Raw genomic sequence first — 16,503 nt, 5'->3', positions numbered from 1 at the left:
GTTACAAGGGATTATATGTAGAAACCAGTACAAAGGCAGTAACAAGGGATTACATGTAGAAGCCAGTATAAAGGCAGTAACAAGGGATTATATGCGGAAACCAGTACAAAGGCAGTTACAAGGGATTATATGTAGAAACCAGTACAAAGGCAGTAACAAGGGATTATATGTAGAAGCCAGTACAAAGGCAGTAACAAGGGATTATATGTAGAAACCAGTACAAAGGCAGTAACAAGGGATTACATGTAGAAACCAGTATAAAGGCAGTAACAAGGGATTATATGTAGAAACAAGTACAAAGGCAGTAACAAGGGATTATATGTAGAAACCAGTACAAAGGCAGTTACAAGGGATTACATGTAGAAGCCAGTGTAAAGGCAGTAACAAGGGATTATATGCGGAAACCAGTACAAAGGCAGTTACAAGGGATTATATGTAGAAACCAGTACAAAGGCAGTAACAAGGGATTATATGTAGAAACCAGTACAAAGGCAGTAACAAGGGATTACATGTAGAAACCAGTACAAAGGCAGTAACAAGGGATTATATGTAGAAACCAGTACAAAGGCAGTTACAAGGGATTACATGTAGAAGCCAGTATAAAGGCAGTAACAAGGGATTATATGCGGAAACCAGTACAAAGGCAGTTACAAGGGATTATATGTAGAAACCAGTACAAAGGCAGTTACAAGGGATTACATGTAGAAGCCAGTATAAAGGCAGTAACAAGGGATTATATGCGGAAACCAGTACAAAGGCAGTTACAAGGGATTATATGTAGAAACCAGTACAAAGGCAGTAACAAGGGATTATATGTAGAAGCCAGTACAAAGGCAGTAACAAGGGATTATATGTAGAAACCAGTACAAAGGCAGTAACAAGGGATTACATGTAGAAGCCAGTACAAAGGCAGTAACAAGGGATTATATGCGGAAACCAGTACAAAGGCAGTAACAAGAGTTACTGAATAACCCATTTGTATTTCAGGACATGACAAACATGCGTGCATGTGCAAACAAATATACCATCCATACATCTTCATGAAAGTTGAAGACTGTCTATCAGTAGTATGTATCACATGTGTCACCAACACCAATGTCAGTATGTCTCTCTAATATACTATTTAAAAAAAAGAAACGCATAGGCGTTTTATTTCAAAATGAAAGTAACTGGTTGAAAATGTTGATGCATTGTTGTCGAAAAAATGAGGAATGCATCACCACAATGCAACATGTGCGTTTTTGCATGTGTATGTATAGCATAGCAATGGCTATAAATCGACCATGAGCTTGTGGAAATTGGCATTCATTTGGACAAATGTTCAACATCAAACATCTTGATGCGCCCACCAAAAACATCTCCATCGGAAAGCTGCAGGCTGGAGAGACACAATCCTCTATTGCTAGATGTCTGAACGTTAGTCAGAGCACCATTTCTAGGCTTGTCACCCGCTTTCACTAGACTGGTGCAACGAGTCACTATGCCAGCTCAGGATCGCTACATATGGGTCCTTCATTTACGCGATCGTACAACCACAGATGAGGGCACAGCTGCCAGGATACCAGGAGGAGGATATCAGGACAAACTGTGCGGAACAGGTTGAGGGAACATGGACACTGAGCCAGAAGACCCTATGTTGGCAACGTCCTACGCGGTGTTCACCACACCTATCCACTCCGTTGGTGTAATAATGTTGTTAGATGGGACCTGGGACCTATGCAACTGGCGCCGAATTTGGTTTAGCGATGAGTCCAGGTTCCTGCTGCAAAGGCTGCAGTATACAGGCTTGTCAATGAAAGTTTTGCACCAAACTGTGTACGTCAAGTGGTCAGATTTGGCGGGGGACAGTGTCATGATATGGGCAACGATATCCTACATGGATTGTATGTATCTGGTCCATGGTCAGGGGAATTTGACGGCTTTACACTAGACGCCATCCTGCAGCCGCACCTCCTGCCCGCCATTGACGTCCAATGTAAAATGTTTCAGCAGGACAACACCCGCCCGCCCGCACACAGCACGTTACAAGGAATTTTCTGTCTGCTAGCAACGTGAATGTGTTCCCCTGGCCGTTTCGTTCCCTGGATCTCATCCCTATAGAACACCCATGGGACAAATATGATCGACGTCTCCATTACGTTACAAGGGATTTTCTGTCTGCTAGCAACATGAATGTGTTCCCCTGGCCGTTTCGTTCCCTGGATCTCAACCCTATGGAACACCCATGGAAGAAATATGATCGACGTCTCCATTAGCATCAACGTCAGCCCCAAACACTGCAAGCACTGGCTGCATGTCTGCAGGAGGAGTGGCAGAGGATGCCCATTTATCCAAAGACTCATCCAATCCATGACTCCGCGTCATTCGTGCACGAGGTGGCCATAGCTGCTACTGACGTTCCATTTAAGGCTGACGAATAATGTGAAGGTCTAAACTCATGTTCTATATCTAATTGTGCAGACATTGAACTCGCCTAAGCCAGTGTAAAAATCCATTTTTGAAAGATCAATTCTGACTGTTATTTATGACTGAATACACAGCATTTTGTCATAAAAAAACATGTTTTTTTGTTTGAATTTTTTTAATAGTGTATATAAATTTATACTGCTGTGTTTTCAGCAAGCGCCCCTCTGCTCAGACGTGTATAGAATGTGCCTGGATTAAGAAAGCCTCTGTCCCAAGAAGTTCCCCTCTGCGTCCAAAACCTATTGCCACAGCTCGGTTGTGTGACTTCATCGAGCGGCGGCGACACCAGGTACCAATTTGTTGCTCCTGCTTGATAAAACATGTTACAGCCGTATAAGATGTCAGTGTATATAAAATACTGATATGATAATATCATTCATGCACATAAATTTTTAGAAATACTTTAAATGTCAGACTGTGATGATAAACAAGGATGGCACACTAAATACCAGCTGCACAAATGCAAAGCTGTAAAATCTTATATATGACCTAGGCACACCAATAACACTCTGTAATGGAAAACAGCAAGGGGAGACAAACAGGCTTTGACCAATAATGTTTTCTGTTACAGAGTGTTTGTTTTTGTTTTAGAGGATGTTTTTGCAGTTTTGGAAGTACATTTTCCTATTTTGGCAATTTTTGTTCGGTTTTGGTGTATATGAGTTCAGTTTTTATGATTTGTTCACCATTTGTATGGTAACAGAGGTTGTCACATCAATGTTTTTGACTTGGTCTGTTGGTTGTGGTGTGTAGATTGTCTGATTGTTTGTGACTTGGTTTGTTATCTGTGATGATAATGACTGGAATGTGTCTGCACATTTGATGTTGAGTTCTGTGAATTGTGAGAGACTCATGTATCCATCATTGTTGCAGAGTGAAACCATCAAGGTGATCTCCTAACCAATGCCTCCTCGCCCTTGTCTGTGATGCTAGTAGACATGGCCCCAGCATGGATGTCTAGTGTAGCTGAATGCAGGATGTGGCCCCTCAACATGGATCCATGTGGATGTTCCAGCCAACAAGCCTGTCTCTCTCCCAATCTGCCCATGGAGTTGCAGTATGGCCAGGGTTGCAGACTACTGTGTAGATATGATTGATGATTGAGTGCCTGCTGCAGGACAATGGACAGTGCTTGACAGTAGTGCTGCAGCAGTGTGGAAGGTCCCCACAGTCCCGATGGCTCCACCGTGATGGTCCAGTGTTCTGCTGATACAAGAGATAGCAGGACATGTTTTTTCATTTTCATAATATTTGGTCAGACTGAAAAATGAGAGGAACTAAGTATCACATAAAATAAGAACCCAAGCAGAGTAAAGAATTTGTCCAGCTGCAATATTTTGCAGATGCCAAGCTATTATTTTCAAGCTTGAAGAGTAAATGTTTGAAGGGAGTATGTAAATTAAGGTTATTCTAGTCTAACATCTTTGCGATTATGACATGTTACATGCTAAGTCAAGGAGTACACTATGATGGTACACTCCAGATGTATTAACAGAGTGGAGTACAAGTCTACCTTTTAATACAGTAGGGGTATGCCTGTACAGTAGTCATCACTGATGTGCCAGACTCTGGTCACCATAAGCTAGCAGTAGGTGAGCAGATGTGATCAGATATGCTTCCACAATAAGGGATTTAATGTGTATTCTCAGTGAGTTAATCATTCAGTGAATAAGACCATTGCAATAGATAGTAGAGTAATCCATGAACATAGGCAGTTGTAGCCAAGTCGTGTGCTGTCCAGTTATTCCCTGTAGTCTTGGCTTGCTGTCAAGTAGGTTGTTCATCCTGTTTCTTGTAAATACAACTTTATTCCACCATGCGTAATGAGAAAAAAACATTTTACATCTCAGTGTACTCATTTTCACATTTTTTACCTTTTCCGATGCAATTTGATCATGAATGGTGATTGTGTATTTATTCCCTTGTTCTTTCATCTTTGAAATAATAATGCTTGTGTATAATAGGGACAGGCAACTGATTCCCAGTGCTCCCAAGCCATGTGACATTTATGCCGCTGATGCTGCTTGTCTAGAAAGAAACACTGAGTTTTACACTCTGCTAACTCACCACTAAATTAGTTTAAGCAAACATTTCTATTACCTGTTTAATAGAATGAAGCATATTTTACAATATTGAACCTGTTGATTCCTAAAAAAAGCACATCTGTTTATCAAGGGGATGAATGCATTCAGTAGCAATTATCCATCTGGTTATTCATTTTTGTATGATGTGAGGTTGTTCAGTGTCTGTTCATTTCTGTTTGATGCTAGGAATTTACTTGATTTGTTTACATCTACATCTGTGAGGACATACTTGGTTTGTTCACATCCTTCTACACACTCTAGAAACATCCTGATTCCACACACCAGAAACATCACGCTCCAGAAACATCCTGATTCCACACCTTAAAAACATCCTGATTCCACACCCTATAGAAATCACGCTCTAGAAACATCCTGATTCCACACCCTAGAGACATCACGCTCTAGAAACATCCTGATTCCACACCCTAGAAGCATCACACTCAAAAAAACATCCTGATTCCACTCCCTAGAAACATCACACTCTAGAAACATCTGATTCCACTCCCCAGAAACATCCTGATTCCACACACCAGACACATCCTGATTCCACACGTTAGAAGCATCCAGATTCCACTCCCAAGAAACATCCTGTTTCCACACACCAGACACATCCTGATTCTACACATCAGAAACATCCTGATTCCACACCCTAGAAATATCCTGATTTCATACCTTAAAAACATCACACACCAGAAATTTCACTCCCTAGAAACATCACACTCAAACAACATCTTCATTCCACATTCTAGAAACATCCTTATTCCACACCTTAGAAACATCACACACTAGAAACACCCTGATTCCACATCCTAGAAACATCACACTCAAGAAACACCCTGATTCCATGCTCTAGAAACATCCTAATTACACACACTAGAAACATCACACTCTAGAAACATTCTGATTTAAAACTCTAGAAACATTGTTATTCCACACCAAAGAAACATCATGATTCCACTCCCTAGAAACATCCTGATTCCACACCCTAGAAACATCACACACTAGAAACATCCTTATTCCACCCCTAGAAAAATCACATTCTAGAAACATCCTGATTCCACTGGTCCCACAGTTTTTAGTATCCCTAGACATCTGATTGGCAGGTTGTGACCGACAAGTATTTCACCCAGGTAATACTGAAGTCATTTGTTTAACATACGTGAGACAATATGTAGCCCATCCAGGAGATCGTGAGGGGTCTTCACTTAGTGACCACATTCAACAAAGTGGGTTTAGTGTACTTAATGCTCATAGTTAAAATAGTTTATGACAGAAAATTCCAGTGACTTTTGTTAGTTTACCATTTTGTTTGGCTATTTATATTTCTACGTACTGTATTTCTAGTCACGTGTTTGATCACCAGAACTCCCATGAAGCAGTCTTGTACACATGTGTCATCAGCTTGGAGCAAGCAAGGTGACCCAACTTCAGTCATTGTATAATTGTTATTATGATATCATATGTTGCTATGAAACATAAAAAGCATCAATTATATCACCTGTGTTTGTGCTTTATACCACAGCAATATTACCTGACTTCTCAGTCACACACATCACAACACATTTATGTATGTATGAATAAATGTTGATAGAATGAGTTGCCAAGTTCCAGTAATTTCACACCACAGGGCCCCAGACTACCATGGTCTTATACTTAATATCTTACACAACAGAAGATATATTGTCTCTAACTCATTGTTCATTCATGAAACATTTGTAAACATGTTTAGATGCAGATACATGGGTTTCAGGTTTACCGGTCAGATATTTAAAGAACAATAATGCAGACAGTATTATGTGTCAATCAACAATGACATTTAGGAGATAAACATCATGTGCTGGCCAATTTCCGGGTGTTATTGAGTATTTGAAGCACGGGAATGCATTTGGAACCCGACGGCATCAGCCAGAGGTTTCAAATTAAATATTCCTGTGCTTCAAATACTCAGTAACACCCGGAAATTGGCCAGCACATGATGTTTATCGACATTGTAAACAAAAAAGTAAACGAAAGGGGTTTTACTGTCTGCACTCGTTTTAATCAAGTATGAGTACAGCAGTGAAGTGTCATCAGCTGGCCGTTTCAGCTGGTTCCCATGGTAGCATCTGGAGTTGCTCATTTGGGACGTCATTCTAACTTTACATCACAATATGATTTGAATGACGTCACCACTGTTGATGATACAACAAAACAATTGTTTACGTTTAAATATGGAGTGAATAGTATTGCAGTTTCCGGGAATCTAATACCATTTGATCATGTTTTTCAACCAATCAGATTACAGAACACAGTAACTTTTGGTTTACAATAACTAATACACACAGTAAATATAAACTAAGCGGCAAAAGAAAGTATAAGTCAACATTAATGAACTGAGAAATAGACACAACGAATGAATGGTTAAATGTGCTAGACTAATTATAGACCATCTAATCACATTCTGAAGGAGGTACTGACAACACATGACGTGGTGACTTATGGATCAATGGTGGGCTCCCAAATACCGATATCTGAGCAAGTGGACAAGATGTTTCAGGTTCACAAGCAGTTCACCTTGGCACAACTAGAGTCTCAGTAGCATGTATGACCCCTACGTGCCCCAATGCATGCCATGATCCATCGCCTCATCAATGACATCACATGTTTGATGACATTTGGTGGAATCCTTTGCCATTCTTTCCTCAGGGCATGTTCCAACTCTTGTCTGTTCACAGGGGTTTGTTGGCGTCTTATCTGTTTAAATGTCCCACAGATGCTCTATTGGGTTCCTACCCGGTGAGCAGGCAGGTCCTCAGAGAACATGGACATAGTGACGGTTGAGGAAGTCCACAGTCAGTCTCGCTGTATGGGGGCTGGCATTGTCATGTTGAAACATCATCCCTTGTGGTTGGTTTTGCAGGAATGGAAGCACAGCTGGCTGTATGACTTGGTTTCGGTACTGCACAGCATTCAGGTTCCCCTGCACAATCACCAGGTCAATCTTCTGTTCCCCACAAATACCGCCCCCACACCATGACACCTCCCAAATTGAATGCATGGACTTCTCTACGATGATAAATATGTTTCCTGGCATCATTCTGAAACAACCTGAAGCAACTCTCATCTGTAAACAGCAGGCGGCTCCACTGTCTCACTTGTCCCAGGACTCTTGCGGCCATCGCCGTCGCTGTCAAGAAGCGGTTTCACAAGGGAATGGTCCGTATTCACCGGTCTTCTGGTGGTGTTGGGACTGTCAGTCTTCCTGTTCTACACCTGTCACCTGTCCTTCCTGTCTCCAGGTATCATTGCAGAAGCCTGGCTACTGTCAGTGGCGTACATCCGAACCTTCTAGCAATTTGGACCTGTGTTGCTCCCATTTTCACCATCCCAATGGCTCTTTCTCCCTCCTCTCATGTCAGTCTTGCCATATCTTTGTTCTGCTTTTATCAACTGTGTTGCCATGCAATGAGATAACCATATTTATACACCAGTTTAGCATGTGCATCATGTGCTGTATGCTCAAAACATAATTTACCATTTTCCCATGGTGGCACAGCGCCATCTATTGAGCTGCGTTGGGGTGGTGTGATTTTTAGGTCCCTGTGCCCAGACATTGATTGTCAGAATACTCACCGCCCACTAGGTGTAAAATTTTTAAGAACATTTACTTTTGCCAACCTATACTTTCTTTTGCCGCTTAGCTTTGTTGCAAACAGAACTTCAAAGAAACCAGAATAATGGTGAATATTGGTTGAACGCTCAATTACAAATTATGTATTTTTTGGTTTTAACTGACAAATTCATGTTGCAAGCTGAAAAAGTTTCAAGTCAACTAATGGATGTTCTGTAAGTGCAGATGACTTTATTACAAAGCTTACATTGCTGGATGAGGATTTAGTGTCTCAGAGAAGAAAGGAATCTCAAGGCACAACAACCTGTTCAAACTGTCAGTAGCACTCAATATGGCATCGATCAAAGTCATTGTCAGAACATTTTGTGCTCAATGTGTAGAGCAGTTCCTGGATACAAAGCATGGAAAATTTGGAAGCTCTGCAGCTGATGATTGGACTACAGCATATTTTGAGAGACATCCTCAGGAAAATGGAACTAAACTGGAACTCAGAACTTAAAAACACAGTCAAAAAACTTCAAACCAAAATGGCTGCCATAGGATGTCCATATAATATTATATGGTCTCTGAAGTTATTTTCCAAATGAAAACATTGTGTATAAACAAGTTGAAGCAGTTTTAGTCTATTTTGATAACTGACAGGAAACTTGAAACAATTAAAACAGTAACTCAATAACATTTACAAGTATGCAGCCAAACAATAAACCATTACAAGACACAATGAATATTTGTCAATGGAAGTCAATTACTAAACTATCGAATATGGATGCTTTGATCAGTGTTTGATTTCTACCATTGATTAATTGCTATTGTAGACTCAACAGCTGCAATCCATCAATAGTTTTATGTATCGTTACTGGTGCTGGATGTGGCCCTGATTTTCATATTGCGGTATAGTGCAATAATTCAAGAGATATTGCAATAGATATTGTGATACATTGACTGGAAGGTTCATGTGCAAGTGAGTACACCATAAATTCATAATAGCTCTCTGTGCGTGACATCATCTTCTTTGGTTGCTGTATTACAAGAGTGTATTTTCTGTAATTGGTATTATTACTGGGTCACAATATTTAGAGTTTTGAGTGATAGTTATTATTGGGGCACATTTCGTATCATCTGTAATTGTGTTTTAGTAGCACACCTTATAGGTAGCACTTTAGAGTTGATTCCCTTTGGTGTGTTTTGACTGTTGCCAATCATGAAGATTAATACTTCACTGGAATACTCAAGAATCAGTGACTGTGTATATATAAGGCTGGTTGTTGTGTTTACATCACCATTCACCCAATCTACATCTGTCTGCCTTTTCCTCCGATTATCAGCATTTACCTACATCCAGGACGGACCACTTGCTGTGTAACATTTAGTAGAACTGTTTCTCACTCTCACTGAAAGCCAAGACTTTGGTGAGATGCTATTATATTTGTGACCCATTACTTTAGATGTGGCTCAGTTGCATTGTACTAGAAACTTGTATAGTCAATCTCTGTATCTTGCTCTTGGGTCAATACATATTACAGAATATTTCAGACTTGTCAGTGTTATATGTTGCTGGTTCTGAGGGGATTTCTTATACCTTTTATCATGGCAAATTTTTAACAGTAACAGATGTTACGCTATACTTTCAGGCACCCCATTCCATTGTGTATGGCTGCCAATCGTTTACATATAATTAATGAAACAGAGCCTTAACGTTAAATGTTAACAATAAAGTATTGCAGCAAGTTTTGCAAACACAATGATAAAGGTAATAGTATAACAAGATTTTGCACATCCCTAATGGTTACAGCCCTAGGCACAATGTTAGGTATTGTTTTTTTCTTAACGCCATGAAGTCATAATTTGTTGGCAACAGGCAGATGACCTCACCTTGGCCAAAGCATCCTACTGTCCATCAGATCATTAACCTGGAAAAGTCAAACTGATTAATATTGCACAAATCCATCTCTTTTCTCAACACAGTCCTGTCCTAATCAAGCGTCCAGTGTTAAAATATTTCATTTCATCCTTTTCTTCCTGCACTGCAGTGCCAAGTTTGTTGAGTCTGGTCAATTGTTGTTGCTGGCCATGACACTGTGGTTTGGTACAAGTACATGCACATCCTGATTAGTGCTTGCTTGAAATTCATAACATATGAAGGGTATAATCATGTACTAAATCTATATAAAACCATACCACTTGACTTACATAAAAAATCATCTCCCATGTAATATCCACTACATCTATTACTGAGATAAATCAACAAAACTAACCTTTACTACAGATACCATACCCTAAAATCCATTCACCATGATGTAGCATGTTTCACAGACTAATGCTTATTCTCTGAAAATATAATTTTGATTGTAACAAATAACCAATTTGTGCCTGATTTTCCCAAATCCTTATGGGTTCTCTTGGATCTGGAACCCTCACTTGGCTTGTAATCATAGGTAATTCTGTAGGTAATTCACGGCCCTGTCGGCCCTGTATAACATGTAAGGCCTGAAGTTACATGTATTTGTCAAAGTCAATAAACCGCCTGCACTTACAGATTGTGCATATGTCTGTAATCACTTATAGGCAGCAAGAGTGTGGGACTCATTTGAAATGTCATAGGTTCTGCTTAATTACTTTTATGGTAAGTGATAAACCATACTGCCGACATTTCCAGGACATTTTGCTTTAGAGTTAGAGACCGGGCAATGCCAGAAATATTCATAAGGAAAGGTTTAATAAGTGCGTGTTGAAGGCTAGTAGAAGACAGCACTGGTCAGTGTCGTGGGGAATGTTCCCTTGGGTGCACCACATTGTAAATACTGGAATCTGCAGCATCAGCAACATGAGGAATAAGCTGCGGTAGGTCACAGCAGTCAAAACAGAAGCATTCTCTTGCATGGTATATGCCATGTGTACACTTCCAAGTGCCATTATTTTACCATATAAAGTTAAAAAGCCTGGGCATTTCACAATCAAACACATAATATTGTCTATAAACTTTCAGTCAGTCTTTTGTTAGCATTAATTGCTATTCTGCCTTTCCTTTCACTGTTATCACGTGTTAGTTATCAACTCAGAGATAGTGAGAGTGATGATCGATCAATCCACTTAAATCCACTTGCCCTTAAGTGATGAGTTATGACCCTGAGTACAGATCCTAAGTTAGAATATAGATTTTTACCTGGTTTCTGACGAACCAAACCCAGTGTTTGTGGGTTTCAGTACAGATGTAATGTTGGTGTGACAGACATGTTTGTCCCTGCAGCGTCAGTAACGTGACACATCATCATTGTTGACCTAATGCACACACTGTTGTTGAGGTACCACACACTTTGATGTGTCAACCTCCAAAACAGGTACTTCCAACTACCTTCCCACACAAGGAGTCAGGGTGCTTATTCTCAAAAGTGTCCCAGCTAAGACAGATCCTAACTAGTTAGGACAGGAGTTATGACATCCTACTATTAAGATAAGACCCATTCTCAAAAGGATCTTATCCTTGTCCTAAGTTGAGTAACTGATCCTAGCTAGGACAGTGAGCTCTTCAGTAGGTGAGATAGAAAAAAACCTTTATCGAGTTTACCTAAATATTATCTATAATTTATTGCATGAAAAACACATGTAAAGGGCAGCTATGATCTCATTTATAAGACAAATGGTGAGACTAGAAATCAAAGTAAAAGGTTCGGAAGTGGCGAAATTCAGCTTTTGGTAGGCTTACTTGATCTAGAAGAAATTGTAATTAATTATATTTATAATAAAAATTCATACCTTGTATCCAGAAAAATAGAGTGAACTTGTACATAAATAGATCTAAACTATTTTATCAGATATAAGTATTGCTAACATATTCAATATTTTCATCACATCAAATTCTTTTATTAAACTAGGATATAACATCTGTCGTCAGTCTGCCAAAAAGAGAATTAAGACATGCAAAAAATAGTTTCATTTGATTTTTGAAATGATTATCATGACTTGAACTTTCATTATGCGTCATCTCACAAAGTGAAAATTCACTTAGGAAATAAACAGAAGTTAGTTCCCTTATCAAGTAGGCCTTGACATTGAAATTTCAGAGGAATGTGACAGAAAAGAGTGATGTTGTGAATAAAAAGGGATAGAACAGGTTAGAATAAAAATACATGTCGGTTGTAGATCTAAAAAATATTTGTATTGCAACAAGTAAGTCTTATTCACAACTGATAAATTGATGATATAAACTCAAAAAATCTTCTTATAACTCATAAAAACTGTGTGCTGTTGTAAATTCAGCTGTAATTAAGTTTTCACAACACCCAGATTGGTGAACAAACAAGTACCACACCATGTTTGAATGAAGATTTTTTTATGTATACCAGCTTCTTTATATGAGAACTCAACGTTTCGGAGTTAATGCTTACTCCTTCATCAGGTCATCACCTGATGAAGGAGTAAGCATTAACTCCGAATGAAGGAGTAAGCATTAACTCCGAAACGTTGTGTTCTCATATAAAGAAGCTGATAGCCACAAAAAAATCTTCATTCTTATGTATTTCACTTCTAAATGCCCTTCAAAGAGTTCACACCATGTTGATTTTAACTGAGATGGACTTAGGACAAGTGAGAACCTATCCTAGTACTTGTCCTAAGTTAGGATATCCCAGAGCTAGGATGCTTTTTGAGAATAAGGTAGGACACCTATCCTAGCGCTAGGATCAAAGTTGGGATATCTTAGGGCTAGGATCCTTTCAATAATAGGAGCCCAGAATCTTAGATTGATGTGTCAGCCTTAAGACTGGCGCTTCCATCTACCTGTTACGATAAGGGTCTTGGGTTCAAGTGAGGATTACGGGGAAACATGAACATCTGTATTCTACAGTTAGGGTACTTGATCACCCACAACGTCAGTCATCATGAACATCCGTATTCTACAGTTAGGGTACTTGATCACCCACAACATCAGTCATCATGAACATCTGTATTCTACAGTTAGGGTACCTGATCACCCACAACATCAGTCATCATGAACATCTGTATTCTACAGTTTGTACTTGATCACCCACAACATCAGTCATCATGAACATCCGTATTCTACAGTTTGGGTACTTGATCACCCACAACATCAGTCATCATGAACATCCGTATTCTACAGTTTGGGTACTTGATCACCCACAACATCAGTCATCATGAACATCCGTATTCTACAGTTAGGGTACCTGATCACCCACAACATCAGTCATCATGAACATCTGTATTCTACAGTTTGTACTTGATCACCCACAACATCAGTCATCATGAACATCCGTATTCTACAGTTAGGGTACTTGATCACCCACAACATCAGTCAACATGAACATCTGTATTCTACAGTTTGGGTACTTGATCACCCACAACATCAGTCATCATGAACATCTGTATTCTACAGTTTGGGTACCTGATCACCCACAACATCAGTCAACATGAACATCTGTATTCTACAGTTAGGGTACTTGATCACCCACAACATCAGTCATCATGAACATCTGTATTCTATAGTTTGGGTACCTGATCACCCACAACATCAGTCATCATGAACATCTGTATTCTACAGCTTGGGTACTTGATCACCCACATCAGTCATCATGAACATCTGTAGTCTACAGTTAGGGTACCTGATCACCCACAACATCAGTCAACATGGATATCTGTATTCTACAGTTAGGGTACTTGATCACCCACAACATCAGTCATCATGAACATCTGTATTCTACAGTTTGGGTACTTGATCACCCACAACATCAGTCATCATGAACATCCGTATTCTACAGTTAGGGTACTTGATCACCCACAACATCAGTCATCATGAACATCTGTATTCTACAGTTAGGGTACTTGATCACCCACAACATCAGTCATCATGAACATCTGTATTCTACAGCTTGGGTACCTGATCACCCACAACATCAGTCATCATGAACATCTGTATTCTACAGTTTGGGTACTTGATCACCCACATCAGTCATCATGAACATCTGTAGTCTACAGTTAGGGTACCTGATCACCCACAACATTAGTCAACATGAACATCTGTATTCTACAGTTTGGGTACTTGATCACCCACAACATCAGTCATCATGAACATCTGTATTCTACAGTTTGGGTACTTGATCACCCACAACATCAGTCATCATGAACATCCGTATTCTACAGTTAGGGTACTTGATCACCCACAACATCAGTCATCATGAACATCCGTATTCTACAGTTAGGGTACCTGATCACCCACAACATCAGTCATCATGAACATCTGTATTCTACAGTTTGGGTACCTGATCACCCACAACATCAGTCAACATGAACATCTGTATTCTACAGTTTAAACTTGATCACCCACAACATCAGTCAACATGAACATCTGTATTCTACAGTTAGGGTACTTGATCACCCACATCAGTCATCATGAACATCTGTATTCTACAGTTAGGGTACTTGATCACCCACAACTAGTCAAATAGCCATCACCAAAACATTTTAGTATGCCTGGTTGGGTGGTTAGTTGTTAAAAGCCGTACTCAGCAATTACTGCAAAACATTGCACAGGCAAAACATACTGTATCCACATGCAAATATGAAAACCTGACCTAAAATCACCATTTCAAATTTTATGCAAAGAAATACCTGTTTCTAAAGTGCAGTGCAAGGACACAACCAGTTCACCACAGAACACCATGAACTGACAAGTGCTGGCCTCACTATGATGCTATTAATTCCAACAAGCTGGCGCTAGGCCATTAGTTATGATAATAGCCAGGGGCGGATGCAGCTTTCTGAGAAAGGGGGTGCACTGTTTACCATGCTCTGTATATCATTCAATCCAGTCCTCAGCATGTTCCCAATCCTATAGTATACATGTATTTTGTATTACAGGGCCGTGGCCGTCCTTGTCTGCCTCATCTTGCTGTTATGGATCTCATGCAACATATCACTCTTTGCTGAAAACCAGCAAAGAGACAGAAACAGATGTACCCTTCCATACACACCTGAGTCCAAATCAAAGGGCTCCTGTGCTGTGGTCACCCACATCGCTTTTCTGAAAGTGCACAAGGCCGGAAGTTCCACTGTCGCCAACATCATACAGCGCTTTGGAATCCAGAGAAACCTCACTTTTGTTGTACCCATGAAACCATTCCATGGGTTAAGCTACAACTACATTGGTGGTGCTAGAGACACCATTAGCAGGGACAACATTATGCCACTACCACCAGGCACAATGTACAATGTCTTGTGGAATCATGTTGTTTACAATCGCAGTGCCTTCAAAAACATCATGCCGGCACACACCAGATACATTTCAATCATCAGATATCCACTGGATCAGTTCATTTCTGCTTTTGAATATTATGGTCCTGGCAAGAACCTCATAAATAAGTTCTATGAAATGGAAGAACATCAATCTATTGTCAATGCTTATCTTGATAATCCATGGGATTTTGAAGACAAAGATGTGGTGACGAGTCATACACTCAATTCTCTGGCATATGACTTTGGCTTCTCAAAAGAAATGATTCAGAATAAAACCACTCGTTCTCTCTACCTTGAACAGTTGGCTGAAGACTTCATGGTGGTCATGGTAATGGAATATTTTGATGAGTCTTTGGTGCTTCTAAAGCGGTACTTTTGTTGGAGCATAAAAGATGTTTTGTATTTACCAAAAAACAAAAATTCACGAAAGAAAAGGCTTACATTCACTCACAAATATCGTGAGCGTCATCATCAGATCGCAGAGGTAGATTACGAAATATACACATACTTTCAGTCCATTTTCTGGAGGAAGGTTTGGCAAGAGGGGCCCACTTTCTACTCAGAAGTGGCACACTTCAAACACCTGAACTCTGTTGTTGCTGATCACTGCCTCCTGAACAGAACACTCCATGTGGACGCAAGTCCCTGGAGTGAATCTTTCACAGTAGACTGGACATGTTGTAACTACATAAACAGCTCTGAACTAGACCTCTATGATGTGATCTACAACAGTACTGTGGCCCAAACGAAGCAGTACTCTAAGCAGTAGGGTCCGGTTACATACGTCATTATATCTTTACTGTATAAACTGTACAGTTACACTGTGCAAATACAGTGGAAGCCCTCTAAACCAACATGCATGAAATTGCTCAAGTGTGCCAGCTTCTCCCTTTTCAACCTGAGAATGATATTGCATGTGCCATAAAATAAAACTGAACGTGTTGATAGTCATCATTTCTTTACTCAACAATAAAGATAACATTAAAAAAATACAACACAAGTGTACATGGATGTAATTTATGTTGTGAACAAGTCAGTAAGCTTAGTTTGCTGTTTCTTTCATTTCGTCACAAGAGCAATGTTCCTTATCACCAGTCA

General features: G+C 39.8%; 2 protein-coding genes across 4 annotated transcripts in view; both read left to right on the top strand.

Annotated features, from left to right (window-relative positions):
- LOC137298545 (kalirin-like) overlaps positions 1 to 6,044 on the top strand; it is a 282,884-nt gene extending 276,840 nt beyond the window's left edge. For all 3 annotated transcript variants that reach the window (XM_067830847.1, XM_067830846.1, XM_067830845.1), the window contains exons 65-66: positions 2,620 to 2,755; positions 3,340 to 6,044. In XM_067830847.1, the coding sequence (XP_067686948.1) occupies positions 2,620 to 2,755; positions 3,340 to 3,366 (163 nt within the window). In that variant the 3' untranslated portion in view covers positions 3,367 to 6,044. The remainder of the gene's footprint in view (positions 1 to 2,619; positions 2,756 to 3,339) is intronic.
- Positions 6,045 to 10,984: 4,940 nt separating this feature from the next.
- Positions 10,985 to 16,174, top strand: LOC137297777 (galactosylceramide sulfotransferase-like). The gene is made up of 2 exons (XM_067829720.1): positions 10,985 to 11,001; positions 15,031 to 16,174. Exons 1-2 carry the CDS (start codon positions 10,985 to 10,987, stop codon positions 16,172 to 16,174), a joined length of 1,161 nt encoding a protein of 386 aa, XP_067685821.1.
- The last annotated feature ends 329 nt before the right edge of the window (positions 16,175 to 16,503 follow it).

The sequence above is a fragment of the Haliotis asinina genome, chromosome 10, assembly GCF_037392515.1.
Source record: "Haliotis asinina isolate JCU_RB_2024 chromosome 10, JCU_Hal_asi_v2, whole genome shotgun sequence".
NCBI lineage: Eukaryota > Metazoa > Mollusca > Gastropoda > Lepetellida > Haliotidae > Haliotis > Haliotis asinina.
Note: the sequence above shows the minus strand (reverse complement) of the source record. Positions and strands in the feature narration are given on the sequence as shown.